General features: G+C 44.5%; 1 protein-coding gene across 2 annotated transcripts in view; it reads right to left on the bottom strand.

Moving 5' to 3' along the window:
* Positions 1 to 361: 361 nt before the first annotated feature.
* Positions 362 to 22,804, bottom strand: part of LOC145356846 (solute carrier family 26 member 9-like) — a 91,658-nt gene continuing 69,215 nt past the window's right edge. For both annotated transcript variants that reach the window (XM_080209779.1, XM_080209778.1), the window contains exons 18-21: positions 22,080 to 22,134; positions 16,521 to 16,666; positions 10,259 to 10,336; positions 362 to 1,130 (exon numbers count right to left, since the gene is read on the bottom strand). In XM_080209779.1, the coding sequence (XP_080065905.1) occupies positions 1,077 to 1,130; positions 10,259 to 10,336; positions 16,521 to 16,666; positions 22,080 to 22,134 (333 nt within the window). In that variant the 3' untranslated portion in view covers positions 362 to 1,076. The remainder of the gene's footprint in view (positions 1,131 to 10,258; positions 10,337 to 16,520; positions 16,667 to 22,079; positions 22,135 to 22,804) is intronic.

Consider the following 22,804-nt stretch of genomic DNA (forward strand, 5'->3'; position numbering starts at 1 on the left):
CTTGTGTCACTAAGGGTTGTGGGGGAGGGGTGGAAATGGCACAGGAGTTGGGTTTTGTTTTTCTGAATGAGAGGCAGCAATTTTCTCTACAGTTAGACAGTGACTGTGGGACCTTCAAAATGACAGACGCGTAAAATCAAAGGAACAAAGAATAAACCTTAGTTAAGCCATATTCCATTCTTTAAAATGCAGTTTGCTTCACTCAACCAAATAAATTAAATTACTCCATGGGCTTCAAATGGTCCCATGTTCCTTCTGTGTGCCCGGTTTTAATGTAAAAAAAATACATTCACGCTGCTTCTCTGCAGTCATCCCGAAATGCTCTTCCAAGTTGCCAAAAGGATGAGTGTGCTCTTTGGTTGTGTCCTTGTTGCTCAGCCATACAAACCAGGAAGACCCTAGATTGAGTTTCCAGCCTGCCCCCGTCTTGGCTGATTTCAGACTGGGCACTGCATCCGGATTCAGTGCCTGGGCCGAAAAAGGGGAAAAAAAAAGTTTCGGCCGGGCTCACTGGTCCTTATTGCCATCCACTGATTGCCACTGGAAGGTGCATTTGGGTAGCTGTTGTTTTCACTTCTCTTACAGTGGCATTACATCTCAACAGAGCGATGAGCTGCACTGTGCTTTATCTGACACCCTTGCACGCTTTGGTGGGGGCTTCACATTGAGGTGACCTTTAGGCTGGAGCTTTTCCCCCTGTGTTTCTGAACGTGTCCTGAAATAAAATTAGCATCTCTTCACCCAGAGGAGAAATATCGGGGCTGGGACTTGGTCAACTAAGTACAATAGTCCATACTTTCACATGTGCCAAATCAAGAATTCCACGCAAGTATGAGAAGACTTGTCCAATCATTGTGTTTTAGATAAGAAATAGCATACTACAACCAAGAGAAAGATGCACACTTTAACTAATAACTGGTGCCTGCACATTTACGCTCTTTTCCACATCACTTAGTGTATCAGAAGCCAGTGCAAAGCACTTTACAATACACATTTGCCAAGTTATTTGTTCTGAAAGCTCTCGTGGCTTCGAGTGCAAATCACTTGCATTTGATCTTCAGTTCTTCCGAATTTATTTACAGAATAGTGTGGTCGCCAACGTTATTGTCAAACATTGTTCCAAACATGACCTATAGGAAGAAGAAAAAAGTGTGAAGACTTCCAGTACAAAACACGTTGACATTCTTTATCTAACTACAGCACAATTTGTGTTACTCTCCTTTGAGTTTATTTATTAGTGTCACAAGTACACTTACATTAATACTGCAATGAAGTTACTGTGAAAACCCCCTAGCTGTCAACTCCGACGTCTGGTTCAGGTGGCATTATGGCATCGTGGTTAGCACTGCTGCCTCACGGTGCCAGGGACCCAGGTTCAATTACTGGCTTGGATCACTGTCTGTGTGGAGTTTGCACGTTCTCCCCGTGTGTGCGCGGGTTTCCTCTGGGTTCTCCAGTTTCCTCCCACACTCCAAAAGATGTGCAGGTTAGGTGCATTGGCCATGCTAAATTGTCCCAGTGTACCTGAACAGGCGATGGAGTGTGGTGACTAGAGGATTTTCACAGTAACTTCATTGTAGTGTTAATGTAAGCCTACTTGTGACTCATAAATAAACTTCGAACTTTACACTGAGGGAGGATTTAGCATGGCCAATGCGCTTAACCAGCACACCTTTCAGATTGTGGGAAGAAACCTAAGGAAACATGCGCAGACACGGTGAGACGGTGCAGCTTCCGCCCAGACAATGACCCAAGCCAGGAATCGAACCTGGGTCCCTGGCGTTGTGAGGCAGCACTGTCTTTCTTTACAAAGAAGACAGAAAAATACAGGTTAATAGCTTTGCTTCAAACCTACCATTTAATATTGGGCCAGTATTCAATAGCAATAGCTCCTGGCAGTGTGTATAAATGTACACCTACCTAAAATAGCAATATTTACTGACAGTCTGTGTAAATATTCCAACAATCTAACTCCTATGGAATCAGAAGTTATATAAACAGGAGAATGGAGTTAAAAATGTGAAGAGTAATCCTAAATCTATACAAATCATTAGTTATGACAGGTTTAGAATATTGGCCAGGATATTCTTGCCCTGCTACCGCCGCTAGCAGGAACAGAGAATTTGGCGCTCAGCCAAATCTTCATTCATTGCAGCGGGACTGGAGAATCCCAGCTGTGGGTGAGGTTGGAGAATTCCGCCCCTTGTATATTCTTATATGCCCCCTGCTTTAGGAAGGAGATTAAAGCCACGGAGAAGAAGATTCACTGGGGTAATAGCAGAGACATTAATTATGACAAAATCCCTGAGAAACCTTTTTAATTCAGTAGAACAGAGAAGGTTAAAAGGAAATCTGATAGAGATATTTAACATGATAAAGAGTTCTATTGAGGCAAATAGGGTAAAATATATTTCCACTGGTTAATGAGTCAGAAACTGATAAGTGGAAATTTAAAATGAGAGCCAAAATAATAAAAAGAGTGAAGAGAGTTTTACTTTTACACAGAGTGCTTTTGGAAAACAGTGTTTGGAAACAGAATCCATATTGATTTTAAAACAATATTACTAAATATTTAAAAGTGAAGAAGTCTTTGGAAAAGGCACGGATTGAGTAAGTGAGAGTCAGTGCCAATGTGTTGGGATTGAATGATCTTCCTGCTCAGTGGTAAAATGGGTGGCACAATGGTTAGCACTGCTGCCTCACAGTGCCAGGGACCTGGGTTCGATTCCCGGTTTGGGCGACTGTCTGTGAGGAGTTTGTATGCTCTTCCCGTGTCTGCGGAGGTTTCCTCCCATACTCCAAAGGTGTGCAGGTTAGGTGGATTTGGACATCTTAAAATGTTCCTTAGTGAATAATATGTGTGGACTAGGTGGATTCGCCATGGTAGTTGCGTGGGGTTATGGAGATATGACGGAGCGAAGGGCACGTGTTGGCTGCTCCTTCAGAGTCAAGGCAGATTCTATGGTTCTAATTGAAACCCGAATTTAAAGCACTTGACAACGATACCAATTTGCTCCGTGCCATAGCAATAAAACTCCTGAGCTCAGCAATAAAAGGACAATGTTAATTCCATTTTAACTTCTTTGCAGGACACCTAAACAGTAATAATTAGCCCAGCTTCTCTTCCTTGTACAATCTGCAAGGTTTGAAGATTGATCTTTCCTCAATACATCCTGATTCACGTTGTTTCCTCTTCTGGGACTAACCTTGCAGTTCTTTAGTGTGGACCTTGCACATTATCTGACTTCATGAAAGATCTTTGCGCTTGCAAAAGGACAATTTAATACTGAAGATACCCAATTAAGAGTAGTCTTCTGCAAATTGAAGTTGTATAACGAGTGAGGGTCAGTTCTATGCATTGTATGTTGGTGAACTAACACATTAGCCATGAGTTGACAGAGAATGGATTCTCATGTGGTAAATTTAGAATTGCAGCAAAGCTGCCTTGAGGCAGTTGAAAAAGAACTTGCATTTATATAGCGCCTTTCTTGCTTTCATGATGTCCCAAAGGGCTTCACAGCCAATGAAATATTTTTGAAACGTAAGGCAAAATTCTACACCAGTGGGAGTTTAACCTCCTGCTGAAGTCATTGGAATTTTGAGTGGATTGCTGCATTTATGGCCCTGCCTTTGTTGCCATGGGCCATGGAATTCTGCTCACAGTCACTGTCATTAAGGCACTGAATGAACACTCTTACCATGGAATCCCTATAGTGCAGATTGAGGCCATTTACCCCTTTGAGTCTGCATTGACTCTCACATAGAACATCCATCCGGCCCCCTTTGCCCTATCCCCTTAACCCCACATAAATACCACGGCTAATCAATCTAACCTACACATCTTTAAACACTAAGAGGCAATTTAGCATGGCCAATCCACCTAACTCACACATCTTTGGACTGTGGGAGGAAACCAGAGCACCTGGAGGAATCCCACGCAGACACGGGGAGAATGTGCAAACTCTGCACAGACAGTGACCCGAGGCGGGAATCGAACCCAGGTCATTGGAGCTGCGAGGCAGCAGTGCTAACCACTGTGCCACTGTGCAATGATGTGCAGGTTAGGGGGATTAGCCATAGTAAATGCGCTGGGTAACAGGAATAGGACTGTGTAAGATGTGAGTTGGTGCAGACTTGATGGGCTGAATTACTTCTTGCTGCACTGTTGGGATTCTGCATTCACTTATTGGAGAAAGGGTACATGATTTATTGAAGAAGTTTCGGGGAGGATGTATGAAAACAAATTGTCTTTCCTCTTGAAATGAAAAACAGTGAGGATTATCCAAAATGAATCAATGAAATGCTGTGGATAAGTGGGTGATTGGACTGAAAGATGTAGTTAGCCCAAAACTCTTACATGTTTATTCTCCTGCTCTTTGATTCGAGTTTGATTTTGATTTGATTTGATTTATTATTGCCACATGTATTTACATACAGTGAAAAGTATTGTTTCTTGCGCGCTACACAGACAAAACATACCACATACAGACAGGGAGACGAAAGAGTGCAGAATGTAGTGTTACAGTCATAGCTGCATAGAAAAAGATCAACTTAATGCAAGGTAAGTCCATTCAAAAGTCTGACAGCAGCAGGGAAGAAGCTGCTCTTGAGCCGGTTGGTACATGACCTCAGACTTTTGTATCTTTTACCCAACAGAAGAAGGTGGAAGAGAGAATGTCTGAGGTGCGTGGGGTCCTTAATTATGCTGGCTGCTTTGCCGAGGCAGCAGGAAGTGTAGACAGTGTCAATGATGGGTGGCTTGCGTGATGGATTGGGCTACTTTCATTACTTTTTGTAGTTTCTCACGGTCTTAGACACAGCAGGAGCCGTACCAAGCTTTGATACAATAAGAGAGGATGTTTTCTATGTTGCATCTGTAAAAGTTGGTGAGAATCGTAGCTAACATGCCTAATTTCTTTAGTCTCCTGAGAAAGTAGAGATGTTGGTGGGCTTTCTTAACTATAGCGTCAGCATGGGGGAACTAGGACAGGTCGTTGATGATCTAAATATCTGTGACATTTAGTATTATTTAATATTATTACCATTCAAGTCTCATTTTTCTTGAACATGTGCTGATTGGCTCTATCTCCAATATCAATGGTGTGATTTTTCTGCCCCATTATGTTACTCGACTGTAGTGGGATGGGAATTTTCAGCAGGACCCAAAAAATTGGATTCACCTCTGGCATCTGGCAGGTCACCATCTTCCTAGGCTACCTTTTGTGTCGTGACGAACCTCGCGCAGTTCCCTGATGCGAGGCTGATTTAAATATTATTTCAGTGTATTTAGTGAGCCCCGGATGCTATTTCCTGGGTTCATTTGGCCTTCTGACCTCTTTGGTGGAGGTCCACACCAACGGGGAATCACAGCTGGTCCCCAGCCACAAAGACCAGATGTGATGGCCTTGTCGGTGGAACCGTAGAGCACTGGAGCCTTCTAGGAAGTCGGGGGGGAGGGGGTCAGTGCCCCTTGGGCAATGCCAGCTGGGGCACCAGCAGCCCAGGGCTCTGTCAGAGCCAGCCTGGCACCCGGGACTGCCCACCAGCCACCCTGGCACAATGGCATTGCCCACTGGGCAGTGCCAAGGGGGTGGGAATCTGAGAGGGTGGGGCCTCATGGGGGCAGGACCAAATGGGAGGGGAGCCAGACAAGGGGGAGATAGGAGGGGAGGAAAGGGGGGGGGGATCTCTGCACTGGGGCCTAGGGGCTAGTGGTGGGGCTGGGGTCAGGGCTAGCGATCAGGATGCTGAGGTGGAGGCGGAGGGTGGTCGGTGCCAGTATATGTGTGGCAGGGGATGATAAGGAGGCTGGTGATCAGGGATGGGCGCAATCAGGAGGCAGGCGATGCCCAGGAGCAGCCATTCCCGTGGGGGGAAGGCCATGTCTGTTGCGGGAGAGGGGGAGGGGAACGTCAATCAATCTCCTGGTACACTGGGCGATCAGGCATCTGCTGGACGGGGCCTTGATCACTCCTCTGCTGGCCTCTCTGGTGGGTATAGACTCCAGCTCTCCCTATTGGCGTGAATCACCTCATGGCCTCTGCATTGCACAGAGTTCCATAAATAACCAGAACTCAGTTCACAGATAAAAATAGGCAAGAAACCCACCTGTTTTCCCACCTTTTGAGTTATTTTGGGAAAATTGCCCCACTTAGGAGTAACATAACATTTTTCCTCACAGGTTTTTATGTGTCACTAGGTTTGAAGAACATAGAATGTAGAACACTACAGCACAAACAGGCCCTTCGGCCCACAAGTTGCACCGATCATATCCATACCTACCAGGCCTATCTATAACTCTCAATCCCATTAAATCCTTCATCTAAACAACTGGCAAAATAAATCACCAGGTTTTGGGACAACGAGTTGACAGAGCGAAGACTTGGAGGTTAATTTTTCCCTCCCATTGGGCGTGACTGGTAGGGAGACGGTATCATGGGAACTATTCCCCATTCACACCTCATGCTGATACAAACGGGACATGACCTGATCAGGATGCTGCGGGAGGATTATATGAGGTAGGCCTACGCTGATTCCCTGTGGGCCGGCGGCGCTGCCTCGGCACAGGTAGCGGCTGAGGTGATGCTCTTCGTTCTATGGCAGCCCCGCAAGGTGAACAAACATATCCCGCTCTGAATTTGGCTTGGAGTCTGACATTTAGGCTGGAACGAACAGAAAGGTCTGTTTTCCTAATCAGGACCAGGCTCAGATTTGTAATTCCTTGCCTGATAGTCATTGTGCACAGCTGGAAAATTACTGTTGTTCCCTCATTAAAATCCAAAAAAAAAAGCCAAAGCCTGTTGGCCTTTATCCAATAATGCCACAGTCAATACTGTCTGTTAGAACTTGTGTAGTATCTCATGTATGCTGGGGGATTAGCGTTCAAAAGAAGAATTCAAACATTACTGATGAAGATTTAGCATTAAAGTTTTAGGGTTCGTTACTGAGGGGTAGAGATTCATCTTAGTCAGTGGCTGTACTACTGAATACTGACTAATTAGATATTGCCTGTTTCTTGCCCCTGCCTGGGGTTAATTTTTACTCTGTTGTGTCTTTTATATCTTGGATCTATGCAGAGATGATACACCAGCTTCAATGTGTAACAGATTTCATTCACAATGTTTTAAAATGTCTGCTGCATGAGGTAACACGGTGGCACAGTAGTTAGCCCTGCTGCCTCACAGTGCTAGGGACCCGGGCTCAATTCCCAGCTTGGGTCACTGTCTGTAGGCACGTTCTTCCCGCGTCTGCATGGGGTTCCTCTGGGTGCTCTGGTTTCCTCCCACAGTCTGAACGACCTGTGGGTTAGGCGGATTGGCCAAGCTAAATTGCCCCTTAGTGTCAGGGGGACTAGCTGGGGTAAATGCATGGGGATGGGGCCTGGGAGGATCGTGGTCGGTGCAGACTCAATGGGCCGAATGGCCTCCTTCTGCACGATAGAATTCTATGCTCAAGATTCCTGGGCCTGTATGTTTTGTCCATTGGGCATGTGTACCGAGTGGGCCTGGAGGTGGGTGTAGAATGCACTCCTAGCTGTGGGTGGCCCCAGAATGCAATTTCACACTAGCTGGCCAAGTAACAGGGAGCCAGTGTGAAACAGGTGCTGGGAAAAGCTCAACAATGCAGGGGAGTGGGGAAAGAGGGTGAGCACGGAGAAAACAAAATGTGGGATGATGCTTCTAATGAGCTCCCTCAGGGGTCAGGCATTGTGAAGATGTAGAAAAAAAAATCGTGATGGGAGAGCTATGCAAAGAGTGTCTAAGACAGCACGTTCAAACACAAACCTCAGCCCCTGATAGCTTTTTAAATTTTATTTGAACCCACACAGTTCATTCCAGCCTGGACCTTAGGAAAGGAAATCAGCCATCCTTACCCGTTCTGGCCTACGTGGGACTCCAGAGCCACAGCAATGTGGTTGACTCTCAAATACCCTCTGGGCAAGAGCAACTAGAGATGGGCAATAAATGCTGGCCAACCAGCTACGCCCATGAATGAATAAAGGACCGGGATTGAAGCTAAAACACAAAGGCTGCCTGGACAATCGGCCAACTGTAAGAGCAGACGGGCCACGTGAAACTACATTCAATTGGTCCCCCGATGGGCTAAATTCCCTGCTTGATCATTGGTGGATCTACTTCTGACTCTCATGTGCGTCCACTAACTGAAATATTGCATGGAGTGTTGAGATGCACGACCAACATCTTTTTACGTGATGTCACAAGTTTCATTGTTGGGTATGTGCCTGTCTGAGCAATGTTAAACTCTAGACCAGCTTATCCCACAACACTGCTTTCTTTACTCTGAGTCCACACCTAGGCTTAACCAATTGAACACGGTGAACATCCATAGTAAACAGCCTCAAATAATCAAGTGCAGAAAAATTGAATACTGTGCACAACACAATGTCTATATGTGATAAAACATCTCTTCTGGTTCTATATGAAACCCTAACCCTAACCCTAATAGTGTTATTTATGATGGTTTATTGGCCTTGTCATGCGATAATGGCAGTGGAGTTACAGTACTTCCACGGTGAACAGATCATCCATTAGCGCGCTTGAGCTCAAACTAGGGCTCTATGAACCCCCTCAGGGTCTCTAGGTGGGGGTGGGGTCTGTGAAAACACACCAAAGTGCAAATCACCAGCCTTAAGGCTGAGTGATTACTCAGGGCAGCTTGGTCAAGAGATGAGCCATGGGTCTGGTGTGAACGGCTAGGTGAAAGCAGAGGTCAATCACTACACATGCAGTGCAAAGATATCATAGGAAGCGGTCTGTAGCATTGGAAGGTCACAAATCTCTACTATGTTCCCAGAGACCAAATCACAACAGGCTTTGAACCTTGTAGTTTTCAAGTGTTCAGTGCTTGGTTGTCTGAATCTGTTGACTCTCTGCTGTTAATCAAGCCTGGGTGTGGTTCCATCAAATTAACAAGAGACAAGAAGCTGGAAGCAGGAGAGAGGTGACATTCTCCCAGACACTGTGAATAAAGTTCCTGGTTAGGCACAGGAATCAGTGTATCACCTCTGCATATCTCTGAGGCATAAAACACAACGACCATGGTTTGTCAATTAATTAAGTGAGTTGAGGAGGGCGTGGTGAAGGTGGGGCGGGGGTGGGTTGGAATTTGGAGACTAGTGAACCACAACCTAAAGCCCGAGCATGAAATACTAATACATTGAGGAATTGCATGTGACTAATGGTCTATTTATCCTGAAGTGTCTCTGCTGTTACTGGTGCAGTCTTGGTGCTGGTGAAACTTCTCTGTTCATATTTCAAAGGAAAGATGACTTTTAAATGTCTGTTTCACTTGGAAATCTTTTTAGACGTTGCCATGTTCTTTAATACTGTCATTTCTTTGTGGGCGGCAGTTTAACAATTCTGGTCACGTGCGTAGATTATTAGACTCTGTGCCGAACCTTGGCGTTTGCACTGGGTGTTGAAGTGGTAGGCAGTGGAATGACTCAGTCTGGTTGGACTGCATGTCTCCAGTGACTGCAGCAGCCGTTCAGTGTTTGCAGTCCACGCCACAGGAGAGTTGGTGATGATTTCCTAGAATCAAAAGCCTCTAATTTCTCTGGAGGCGAAGGAAATTTGGCATGTTCGCTATGACTCTCACCAATCTTTACAGACGCAGCACAGAAAGCATCCTTTCCAGATGTATCACAGCTTGATATGGCTCCTGCTCAGACCAAGGCCGCAAGAAACTACAAAGGCTTGAATGTTGCCCAGTCCATCACACAAACCAGCCTCCCACCCATTGACTCTGCCTACACTTCCTGCTGCCTCGGAAAAGCACCCAGCATAATCAAGGACCCCACACACCCCAGACATACTCGCTTCCACCTTATTCCGTCAGGAACAAGATAAATAAGTTTGAGATTGCGTACCAACCGACACAAGAATAGCTTCTTCCCTGCTACCATCAGACTTTTGAATGGACCTACCTTATATAAAGCTGATCTTTCCTTATCCCCTAGCTATGAAATCTGTAACACCATATTTCATTCTCCCCTGTGAACTCTATGAACGGTATGTTTTTGTCTTTATAGCACGCAACAAACAATACTTTTCACTGCATGCTAATACATGTGTCAATAATAAATCAAATCGAATCAAATCAAAGTAAATGTGGGTGGGCGGAAAGGGAGCAGGAGTGGAAGATTCCGGAGGAGGGAGAAGGCAGGATAATTTCCTACATTCCTGGGAATGGAAAGATTGAGGGTGCTTGATTTCCCAGGTGTTTCAACCTCTCTTACCTGCTCCAAATCCTGATCATTATCATTTTCATCGCTTGATATGTCATCATTAATATAGACTGCTGCTGCTCCAGAAGCCTACAGAATAACAAAAGGGAAGATCATTTAAAATGTCTGTTGGAACATCGCGATTAACCACTTAATCTAAATTGTTGTTGAAAATAGATAAGTTGGCGGATGGAAAGGGAGCTGAATCACATTGTATAATGCTTCCAACTTGACATGGTTTTAGATAGAAACATAGAAACTAAAGTCAGGAGCAGGCCATTCGCCCCTTCGAACCTGCTCCATCATTAATTATCATGGCTGATCGTCAAACTCAATATCCTGATCCCTCCTTTCCCCTTCCTATCCCTTGATCCCTTTAGCCCCAAGAGCTACATCTAATTTCTTTTTGCGTTCAAGCAACACTTTGGCCTCAACTACTTTTTTGCCATCGTGACTTCCACAAATTCACAACCCTCTGGGTGACCTTGGTGCTGTTGTACCTCCTGGTGCTATGGAATCATTTCCAATTGCCTCAAATTGGAGATGTCCGAGTCCACAATGGAGAATCCGCACACCAGCTAAAATCTATTCAAGTCATTTTGATTAAACCTCTTTCTATAATTTTGGTGGAGGTGGGAGTTGGGGTGGTTGCTGTGGAGTTGGAGTGGTCTGTACAAACTAACAACACAGAATTCTTTATGGTCTCTCAGGACGCTCACTGCCTCAGATGGACAGCCAGTGCTCTCTACATTGGATGATTATATCTGCCAATGGTAGCGCAGGGAAAATAAATCTTCAGACAAGGCATATATGGGTCGCCCAAAATCCAGAGGCATAAAGCATTGCCCAATTTATCTTGCAGTGTTACTGCTGGATGAAGGCTCCCTGCAACTGAAGTGCAAATCTTTCGTCCAATACTGATTTCCATTAAGCTGAGGCCTTCAAGTTCAGGGACATTATCCAACTCTTGAAGAGCAAAACTTAAATCCCTGGGCCCACCCCTCTAAAAATCTGAAGTCTTCCCTCCTGCACCAATTCTCAAGCCACTTGTTAAGCTGCACTATCTTCCTACTTTTTGCCTCACGATTGCATAGCAGAGGGAATATTTCTGAGAACACAGCCCTGGAGATCCTGCGTTTAAGCTGCCTTTCTAACTCCCTGAATTTATTTTCCTGTCTACCTATGTCGTTAGTTCCACCATGGACCTCCACCACTGGCTGCTCGCCCTCTCACTTCAGAATGCCTGTGCCCTCTGAGAGATGTCCTTGACCCTCCTCCAGTTCTGCAACCCTCTGCTTTTCTTTAACTCTGGCCAGTTGTCCTACCATTGAAGGTCATGTCCACTCCTCGCTGGGAGCACTGGAATTCTCTTACTAGCCCTTTACACACTTCTGCACTTAGGAGCATGCTACGGCGGAGAGCATCATAGACAGAAGTTTCAGGGAGGTGACCGCAGCCAAGGTTGAGGGAGATAGATGGGTGGCAGTCACAAAAAATTAGGGAGTCAGTGCAGGAGTCCCCTGAGGCGGTGCCCCTCCCTCTCTCAAACTGATATCTCATTTTAGATACTGCTGGGGAGGACAGCACATCAGAGGATGATGACAGCAGTGGCCAGGACAGTGACACCACTGCTGGCTCTGCTGTGTGGGAGCGATGGGGGGGATGGTTATAGTGCAGGCATGCAGTCGGGGATTCAATAGTAAGGGACACAGTCAGGTCCTTTGGTGACCACGATTGAGACTCCAGGATGGTCTGTTGGGAAGGGGCTATCTTAGGCCTGGTTCATCCAAGGGTCATCCAAGACCCTTGGGTCATCTATACTCAAAACTTTGGCTTTATTCTCTCCCGATGTGGAGATGCCGGCGTTGGACTGGGGTAAACACAATAAGAAGTCTGGCAACACCAGGTTTAAGCCCAACCAGTTCATTTACTATCAAATAAATTGGTTGGACTTCAACCTGGTGTTGTCAGACTTCTTACTTTATTCTCTCCCCACAGATGCTGTCAGGCCTGCTGAGATTTTCTAGCATTTTCTGTTTTTGTTCCTGCTTCTAATTCTTGTGTCTTGTGCTAATCTGCAGAGTTCCAGGGCCCCAGTTCAAAGCTCGATCACGAATGTTGTCTTCATTTTATGAAAAACTCTGCTAAAGTTTTCATAGGGGATTCTGACTTACATTTACCCTTCCCTTGGACAGTTAGACATATATTTGTTAATGATTTAACTTTGACACTACAGCATGGCAAATATCATTGATAAAAGGCTGGTACGGCTCAGAGTGGCTGGGCATAAATTATCAGAAGTGTACACAGAGTGTCATTTCAAAAATCAAACACAAGGAGCCATGTCCCAGAATCGCAATGTGTTATCTTACACGAGGAATTACTTTTAATCCTTTATTTATCCCATGAAGTCAGTCGTGGGCCGGGGGCAGGGACGGGGGGGAGCGGGTGGGGGAGGGGAAAGAGATTTTTACATCTTCTAACCTAGTCGGAAAGTGGTGATGGGACATGGCCTGTCGCACTCCCCAACCCCCCGCCCCCCCCCCCACCTCCTCCCTCTCTCCCACCCCACCTACCCCCGTTCCCTCTAACTGTTTGGCAGATGCCAAGTTATCAAGAGTGACTGGACTGCCTGTGGGGCATTAGGCCCCTTTAAAAATGTAAATGAGCGTCTTATGACAAACTGGGACCAGTTGTTATTTTAGGAGAGAACTGGGCAGCTCACGTATTTTCAGCTGGTTGCCAGAGAAGGAACTTGCATTCATTTATATAACATGTGGTGAGCAGCCAATGAAGTATTTTGGATGTCTAGAGTCACTGTGGTAATGGAAATGTGGAGGCCAATTTTTTTTTCCCTTCAGGGCCTCTTTCATCCTCATTGATGTTGCTGGCCCTCTGAGGAGCTGCCTGCCCTCTTCAGCCAGACAGCAGCTGCCTCCAAAATGGCTGCCATCTGCCTCTCTCTCTGGCGCCAGGCAGATTACTCCCATCTCCTGGAGCTACTCGGCCAATTGCTCGCTTCCAGGCCAATTAGTCCATTTTGAATTTGAGGTGTAGCCTGAAACTCACCTGGATGTTGGGTTCCTAACCCCACTTTGAAAATCCAGCCCTCTGCAACTTTCCTTCAATGGAGATGCTATACAATTGCATGGGCAATGTGTCATCCTGTCTTTCGCCAATAGGTGGGGGTCAAGTTCTGGAACCTGTGTTGGGGCTGCTGATCATTGGTTTGCAAGAGGCAGGCATATTGAAGAGCTTGTCTTAATTCTTATGAGCTACAATCCTAACGTAACATCAATCACAAGTTCTTGAATAAAGACTTCCATCCCTTCTATTCTTGTGGGAAGACCAATTATTCCTTGTTAATTATTCTTTGCACAAAGGAACTCTTGCTGACCATATTCTTAAATCTGTTTACTGGCAAGTTGATTCTATGCTACCTTTTCTTACTAATGTTTTTCATTAGTGCTTTTCTGTACGTTTACTATCATAATAGTCTGCTTTCAGAACTGGAAGGTCTCAGTGACCCTCACATACCAGTGGGCCAGGTGATGGCCTAGTGGTATTATCACCAGATTATTAATCCAGAGCGTTAGCTAATGTTCCTGAGACCTGGGTTCAAATCCCGCCATGGTGCAATTGGAATTCGATTAAAAAAATCTAGAGTTAAGAATCTACTGATGGCCATGAAATCATTGTGGATTATCGGAAAAATCCATGTGGTTCACTAATGTCCTTTAGGGAAGGAAATCTGCCATCCTTACCTGGTCTGGCCTACATGTGACTCCAGAGCCACAGCAATGTGGTTGACTCTCAACTGCCCTCTGAAATGGCCTAGAAAGCCACTTAGTTCAAGGGTGATTAGGAATAGGCAATTAATACTGGCCCAGCCAGCGATGCCCATGTCCCATGAACGAATGAAAGAAAGGCTTCAGTCTCATGATTTTTCCAATCCAGGTCTTGATTATTTCTTGGGTGGCACGGGGGCACAGTGGTTAGCACTGCTGCCTCAGAACGCCAGGGATCCGGGTTCGATTCCAGCTCAGGTGACTGTCTGTGTGGACTTTGCACATTCCCCCCATGTCGATGTGGGTTTCCTCCAGATGCTCCAGTTTCCAAAGATGTGCAGGTTAGGCTGAGTAGCCATGCTAAATTGTCCCTTAGAGTGAGGGGGATTTGTAAGGTAAATACGTGGGTTTACGGGGATAAGGCCTGGGTGGTATTGTGATCAGTACAGACTCAATGGGCCGAATGGTCTCCTTCTGCACTGTAAGGATTCTATGCTTCTTGCTGAGCATAACAGGACACAGTCTTCAATGGTGAGTAAGTCTGACCGGCATGCTGTTCAGGTTTGATAGGACCTACTCTAGCTTGCTAATTAACAGCCTTGTTACTGCTCAATTCTACCAACTCATTCAAGCCTCTCAGTGTTGAGTGTTTATGAGACTGCTCACAGAATATTTACCTTATCTGAGTTTTCTTACAATGCTAAGTTTCTTTTGCCCATTGTTGGTGATGGAATGGTCCTGCCCATGCACACGTTTCACCTAACTCCAATTTGTAGGACCCCAGACCCCTCCCTTGTTTGATTTGAGCTGACTTTGCCCCCACCCCTCCCTGGTATGGGGTCAGCTACAAACACTTTACCACTGGCATTGAGTGCCTGAGTTCAGGGTCACTGATATAATCTAAGGGCTAGATTTCCAACCACATACCAGCTGTAACTGTTTGTTCAGCACTGCCACACTGTGTGAAATACACAGCTGTATACTATTTGCTCAGTGTCATGAGGTGAGATTGTTTCAATGACTTTGAGTAACTGTGTGCAGATTGTGCCAGATTATTAATTTTCCATTATTTATTCCTCTCAGAACCTGGTGCCGAGACACTGCTCAGTGCTTCGGATTTTAAGAGCAAATTTAATATAGTTGCTAATTTTAATTAAAAAGTGAAAAAACACTCAGTTTATTTATTAACTTTAAAGTTATTATTAAAATTATTTAGAAACATAGAAGATAGGAGCAGGAGGAGGCCATTTGGCCCTTTGAGCCTGCTCTGCTATTCATCACGATCATGGCTGATTGTCCAACCCAACAGCCTAATCCTGTCTTTTCCCCATAAAGATTGATGCTGTTTGCCCCAAGTGCTATATCCAGCCACCTCTTGAATACATTCAATGTTTTGGCATCAACTATTTCCTGTGGTAATGAATTTCACAGGTTCTTTGTGTGAAGAAATGTCTCCTCACTTCCATCTTAAATGGTCTACCCTGAATCCTCAGACTGTGACCCCTCATTCTAGATTCCCCCACAATTGGGAATATCCTCCCTGCATCTACTCTGTCTAGTCCTGTTAGAATTTATTTGGTCCATAAGATTGTGCATTTTAATATACATTTTATCAATTGGATTTTTGTTATTTGAATGTCCTGCCTTTGTCTCTCTTGTTCATTTTAATTTTCCATCCTTTCTAGTCCCATGTATAGCCCGCACCAACTCTTGGTTAAAAGGTGGACAAGTAATCTGGTCCCAGAGCTCTGGTAGTGTCTCACTGAGTAGGAACAAGAAACCCTATCATCCCCTCGATCTGTTAACTAAGACAGGTCTTTTTCAATGAATCCCTATAGGGTAGAAGGAGATCATTTGTCCCTCGAATCTGCACCTGCCCTCCAAAAGAGTACTCCACCAAGACCTATTCCCTTGCCCTATGATTTCACACATTGATCATGGCCAGTCCAACTAATCTGCACAAGTTTGGACTGTTGGAGGAAACCACAGCATCCAGGGCAAACCCAAGCAGACACAGGGAAAATGTGCAAGCTCCATACAATCACCCAAGGTAGGAATTGAATCCGGGTCCCTAGCACTGTGAGGGAGCGGTGCTAACCACTGTGCCACCGTCGCCATCCATAATCTGTCACCATCCATAACCCTTCATAAGAAACATGCTCATTTCACCAATTTACAATTTCATGTTGGTGCTAAATTCGGCTCCAAAACAATCCTAAAAAAAAACTCCATAAAATACAATTACTAAGGGGAACAGTTGGATTTATTTGGCACAGTAAGTCCAATACTTGGGGAATTTAAAACATCGGTCTAATGAGATGAAGAACGTAAACTGAACCCACAGCATTATCTGACCTGCTGGATTGAATTAGTTTTGGTTTTGTTACAGGGAACCATCATATTCTGTTTATTTGAGCTTAAAGATTAAAGCATTCTTCCAAAATTTAAGTAAATAAGGATTCTTGAAAAAAAAAGATGTTATTTACTTTTTCCTTGGCTGCATCCTGAGTGTTTTCGTTCGACTTTGCCAAAGTGTACAGGACAGCATCATGCACTGATAGGAAAAGGCAACTGCGTTCTAGGCCCCCCTCATCAAACATTCCACCATTCTCCATGTCTTCATACACTTGATCTGTCACATAAAAGTAAGAAAGGAATGCGATTAGAAATGAACGTTTTTGAAAGCAGGAAAACAAATCCTTCTTAGGTGTCCTCGTGCCTTCAGACAAACTATTCTTTACACTCCCATGCATTGTGTTTGTGGGAGAGTGATACTGCTATCTTTCCAGGGGCTAGCGCCCTGTCACGATTTGTGACCGAGGTCACTGGTCCCAGTAATGTCATGATGTGGAGATGCTGACGTTGGGCTGGGGTAAACACAGTAACAAGTCTTATAACACCAGGTTAAAGCCCAACAGGTTTATATGGTAGCAAACACCACCAGCTTTCGGGGGTCTGTCCCTTTGTCAGGTGAGTGGGGAGTTCTGATCACAAACAGATCGTATAAAGACACACAATCTTAAGACTTGATTAGCTGTAAAGACTCGCATTCTAATCAGTATTCTGTAAACTGTGTGTCTTTATACTCCCTATTTGTGATCAGAGTTCGCCACTCACCTGACGAAGGGGCAGAGCCCCAAAAGCTATTGCGTTTGCTACCAAATAAACCTGTTGGACTTTATAACCTGGTGTTGTGAGACTTCTTACCCAATAATGTCAAACGGTTGAGGTGATGAGAAGTTTCTCGATCAGATCTGGGCCATGGAAAGTGAGGTTGACTGATTGTAGGAACCTACAGGCCAGTGAGCTTAACGTCTATCATAGGCAAAATGTGAGAAGTTTTTATTAAAGATGTAGGTAGCAGGGCACTTGGATAAGCTCAAGGTAATCAGGCAGAGTCAACATGGTTTGGTGAAAGGGAAATAATGGGGGGATGTGAGGAGGGGAGATTCACCAATCCCACTGGTAGGAATTCCGATATCCTGCTGAATGGGTGTTGCAGCTAAAACAGGATTCCCGACAGGCCTCAAACCTGTCCCAATTCACCCAGCCTGCCCTGATCAGATTCCCGCCTGGGCGGTAACCTGTTGATTATTCCAAGCATCTCATTTTATTGTAATTGGCAGTCTGGAAGCCTGATTCAAAGTCACCCCACTATTCACCACTACCCCACCCCCGCCCTGCCCCACACACACACACACACACACACACACACACACACACACACAGTGGGATCTGCGTCGGGTGGGTTTTGGTGCTAGTCATGAGTATTGTGGACCTGGTGCAGTGGATTCTGAGGGAGGGGGTCATGGAGATAAGTGAAAGCCTTTGAAATCCCATTAAACAACATTTGTTTCAGTCCAGTCTTGTAACTCGCTTTTGATTGACAGCCTAATGGTTTTTAGACAACATGCAGTCAGCTTTGTTTGATGAATTTTTCCCTTCAGGGCTGAATGCATCTCAAGCACCCTCCTCCCATTGTTCCTCCACCACAGTGTCTACACAAAAGAGGAACTGAAAGCACTTAGCTGCTTTTGAAGTTTTTCAGATGATGATAAGGTTCATTTTGGTAGGACAAACTTGAAAGTGGATTACAGGATCAATGGCAAGGTTCTGAGGAATATGGAGGAACAAAGGGATCTTGGGGTTCATATTCACAGATCTCTGAGGGTTGCCACACAAGTGGATAGAGCTGTGAAGAAGGCTTATAGTGTGTTAGCGTTTATTAACAGGGGGTTTGAGTTTAAGAGCTGTGGGGTTATGCTGCAACTATATGGGAACTTGGTGAGACCACATTTGGAATATTGTTGCAGTTCTGGTCACCTCACTATAAGAAGGATGTGGAAGCATTGGAGAGAGTGCAGAGGAGGTTTGCCAGGATGCTGCCTGGTTTGGAGGGTAGGTTTTATGAGGAACCATTGAGGGAGCTGGGGCTTTTCTCTTTAGAGTGGAGAAGGTTGAGAGGTGACTTAATAGAAGTTTATAAGAGGATGAGACGGATAGATAGAGTGGATGTTCGGAAACTATTTCCTTGGGTGGATGTAGCTGTTACTAGGGCACGTAACTATAAGGTTCATGTGGGAGACATAGAAGGGATGTCCGAGGTAGATTCTTTCCTCAAGGAGTGGTTGGGGTGTGGAATGCACTGCCTACTGTGATAGTGGAGTCGGACACTTTAGGAAGTTTCAAGTGATTATTGGATTGGCACATGGAACATACCAGAATGATAGGGAGTGGGATAGCTTGATCTTGGGTTCGGACATAGCTTGGCACAACATTGAGGGCTTAAGGGCCTGTACTGTGCTGTACTGTTCTATGTTCTAAGTTTTATGTTCAATGAATAACTATGACTATAGCTCCTAGAGTCAGATTGTAGCAATGGAACATCATGACATTTCCAGTCTAACAAAGCACATGTATTTACTACATTATATATAAATACATAGTAATTATTCCATAATCAATACTTATTAAATATAGTGAGGCATAGACAAGTCAATAAAACACACCCATGCTAATGTTGAGGTCAAAGGTATTTAATCAAAGTGCAGGAGCAATTTATTGTTGAGGAGCCTCTGATAAAGAGTAGTTATTGCTATTAGATTAGAACAAGTATAGAATCAAAAGCTGCTAACACGTCATAAATTCTTTGGCATGGGGAGGTCAAACGCCATGTCAAACAATTGACATTGTGATTGGCCCACAATTAAATTGCACATAATTGGGTATATGGCATTTGTTGTTTTTTTAAATGTTGAAATGATGACTATCATCTGTTCTCATTGATCTGATGTGCTTCAGAGTGCCAGTGCTTAGTGACAAAGATAAAGTATAGATTTTCCTTGCAAAATGAGGTGAATGTTGACATTGGAACATTTTGCTATTTTCACCCTCTGCTTGTCAAAGCTTATGGTTTCTTTTCATTGGTTCTCAGGGTGTGGGTGATGTTGGCAAGACCAGATTTATTGCCCATCCTTGTGAGCCCTTCTTCTGAATTGTAACTGTGTTTGTATGAAAGGTTGGGCACATATTGAGGCCAGACTGGGAGAAGGTGACCTGATCCCTACTTTTTTATTCATGCATGGGATGTGGGCATGGCTAGGCTAGCATTTAATATCCTTCCGCTTGAGAAGCAATGGCGTGACGGTGGAGGGTATTAGCTATGAGGAGAGATTGAATAAACTGGCATTGTTCTCCCTGGAAAGACAGAGGCTGAGGGACAACCTGGTAGAAGTTTATAAAATTATGAGAGGTATAGATAGGGTGAACAGTCAGAAGCTTTTTCCCAGGGCAGAAAGGACAATTACAAGGGGGCACAAGTTCAAGATAAGGGGGGAAATGTTCAGTAGAGATGTGTGGGGGGAAGTTTTTTACACAAAGGGTGGTGGCGGCCTGGAATGCATTGCCAAGGTTGAGGCAGACGTGTTAATGACATTTAAGACTTATCTGGATAAACACATGAATAGACGGAGAATAGGATCCATTCCTGTGCTGTATTGTTCTTTGTTCTCATTTCCAAGACAGGATGGTGAGGATTTGGAGGGAAACTTGCCGGTAGTGGATTTACCAGATATCAGCCGCTCTTGTCCTTTTAGATTGTAATGGTTGTGTGTTTGGAAAGTGTTGCCTAAGGAGCCTTGATGAGTTCCTGTAATGCATCCCTTCACTGAATGAGATTAGTGAAGTAACTGGGGACAATCTGCCACATTTTAACCTTTTCTTTTATTGGTACCAGCTAGCTCACAGATTATTTTGGATTATATAAAATTATTTCACATTTAAATTCATGACACCTGAGTTTCTAGACTATTATGAGAACCAGCGTGCTTGCTAAGTAAAGCGTGGCTCATGTAGCAAGTTCTTGGACTTCTATACTGAGTGGGGGCCAGCTCCATTTCCACAGGGGAAGAAGAAAATCATTAGGGGCATTCAGCTTCCTCCAGTGTCTTCTCAAGCTGAATAGTTGTGATAGAGCCTGACTTCCCAGTCTTTATCAATACGGCTGAAGGGGACGAGCAAACTCAAGACGATCTTCTTCCATCCTCATGAAGACATGATTGGCTTCTGTTCACAAGACCAGGACCTCGCTGTGTAGAGAATAGTGGCCCTGAATCCATATCCTATCTCTCCACCATGCAGAACGTTAATGCTTCAACGCACTGCACAACCTTGCCATTTCTAATTGCATTTATTATTAAATCGAGATACTTCCCTGTATCTTGATCCAAAACTCTCTCCAATACACACAATGTTGGAAATGTTTACCTGGTCTGGGAGCACCTATGGAGAGAGATCTTCATCATCCTGAAACATTAACTTGGTTTCTCATTCCAATGAGGCTGCCAAACCTGCTGAGAATCTCCTGCATTTTCTGTATTTTTTAAATCTCAGATTTCCAAGATTTGCAGTAATTCAGCACCGATGTTATCAGATTGACTCAGAGACCATAAAAGCATAATTAGGACACTCAGCCCATTGAGTCTGCTCCGCCATACAATCATGGCTGATAAGTTTCTCAATCCCATTCTCCGGCCTTTTCTCCATAACTTTTGGTCCCTTCAAGAACCGATCTCTCTCTGCCTTAAAGACACTCAATGACTTGGCCCCTATAGCCTTCTGAGGCAATGAATTCCATAGATTCATCATCCGCTGGCTGCAGAATTTCCTTCTCATCTCTTGGAGTTTAAGATGAGGCTACAGACTATTGTGCGAAGTGAAAATTGTCATATTCATGCAGTTGAGGGTGTTGCATTGACCGCAGGTTTATTCCTATTGTTGAAGAAGTGTAGAACAAATATCCAACCATTGGGAACCTCAACTGGGAGCAGTTGACAATACGCTGAGCACTCAGAATGGAAATGTAACACCCCCCCCAGCATGGACGTGCTCACCTTGGTGACCCCAAACCAAATCTGATAATAGAGTCACAGAGGTTTACAGCATGGAAACAGGCCCTTCACCCCAACTTGTCCATGTTGCCTTTTTTTAACCCTAGTCCCAATTGTCCACATTTGGCCCATTTCCCTCGATAGTCACGTAACTGTCTAAATGATTTTTAAGAGACAAAATTGTAACCCCCACTACTACTATCTCTGGCAGCTTGTTCCAGACACTCACCACCCTCTGTGTGAAAAAATTCCCCTTTTGTAACTCTCCCCTCTCACCTTAAACCTATGCCCTCTACTTTTAGACTCCCCTTTGTTTGGGACAAGATATTGACTAACTAGCAGATCTATGCCCCTCATTATTTTGTAGACCTTTATAAGATCACCCCTAAACCTCCTACGCTCCAGAGAAAAAAGTCCCAGTCTATCCAGTTGCTCCTTATAACTCAAACCATCAAGTCCTGGTAGCATCCTAGTAAATCTCTTCTGAACACTTTCTATAATATCCTTTCTATAATAGGGTGACCAGAACTGTACACAGTATTCCAAGTGTGGCCTTACCAATGTCTTGTACAACTTCAACAAGACGCCACAACTCCTGTATTCAATGCTCTTCATTTACAAATCAAGTGATGACATTTTAGTTGTAAATAGTCTCACCTCGTATCCCAGCCAGATAAATTGTGACCCCAATTTTCTTGTAATTCGAACACATCTGTGTAAACAATAAGTTACAAAAAAAATCAGAAGATGATATTCAGCAGAAATTTGATGAAACCAACGTAGGAAATATTAGATTTGGGGCCGGATTCTCTGACCGCAGTTGTAGCTGGAATTCTCTGGTCCCGCTGCAGTGAATGGAGGTTTGACTGAGTTCCAAATTCTCCATCCTTGCTGCCTAAATCACACCAATCACTCGACAGCAAAACAATCAATTGCGTGCAATGTGATTTTAGGTGTGATAAGGCAAAACATAAATGATCATGGCCTGAATTTTTCAATTTCGCACGCCTTGCCAGCGAGAACAGAGAATTTGGCCTCAACTACATTGAATTTCACACATTCACCATCCCCTGGGTGAAGAAATTTCTCCTCGCCTCAATTCTACAAGGTTTACCCCTTATCCTCAAACTATGACCCCTAGTTCTGGACTTCCCCGCCATTGGGAACATTTTTTCTGAATCTACCCTTTTTTAATCCTGTTAGAATTTTATAAGTTTCTATGGGATCCCCTCTCGCTTTTCTAAACTCCAGTGAATATAATCCTAAGCGACTTAGTCTCTCCTCACGTAACAGGCCTGCCATCACAAAGGAAATGGCAAAGGTTGCTGTAGACACAGGAGTGCGATGATGGGATCGGGTCACGGTGGCATGTCAGTTGATTA

This window comes from Carcharhinus amblyrhynchos, chromosome 22 (assembly GCF_965287045.1).
Source record: "Carcharhinus amblyrhynchos chromosome 22, sCarAmb.v2.hapA, whole genome shotgun sequence".
NCBI lineage: Eukaryota > Metazoa > Chordata > Chondrichthyes > Carcharhiniformes > Carcharhinidae > Carcharhinus > Carcharhinus amblyrhynchos.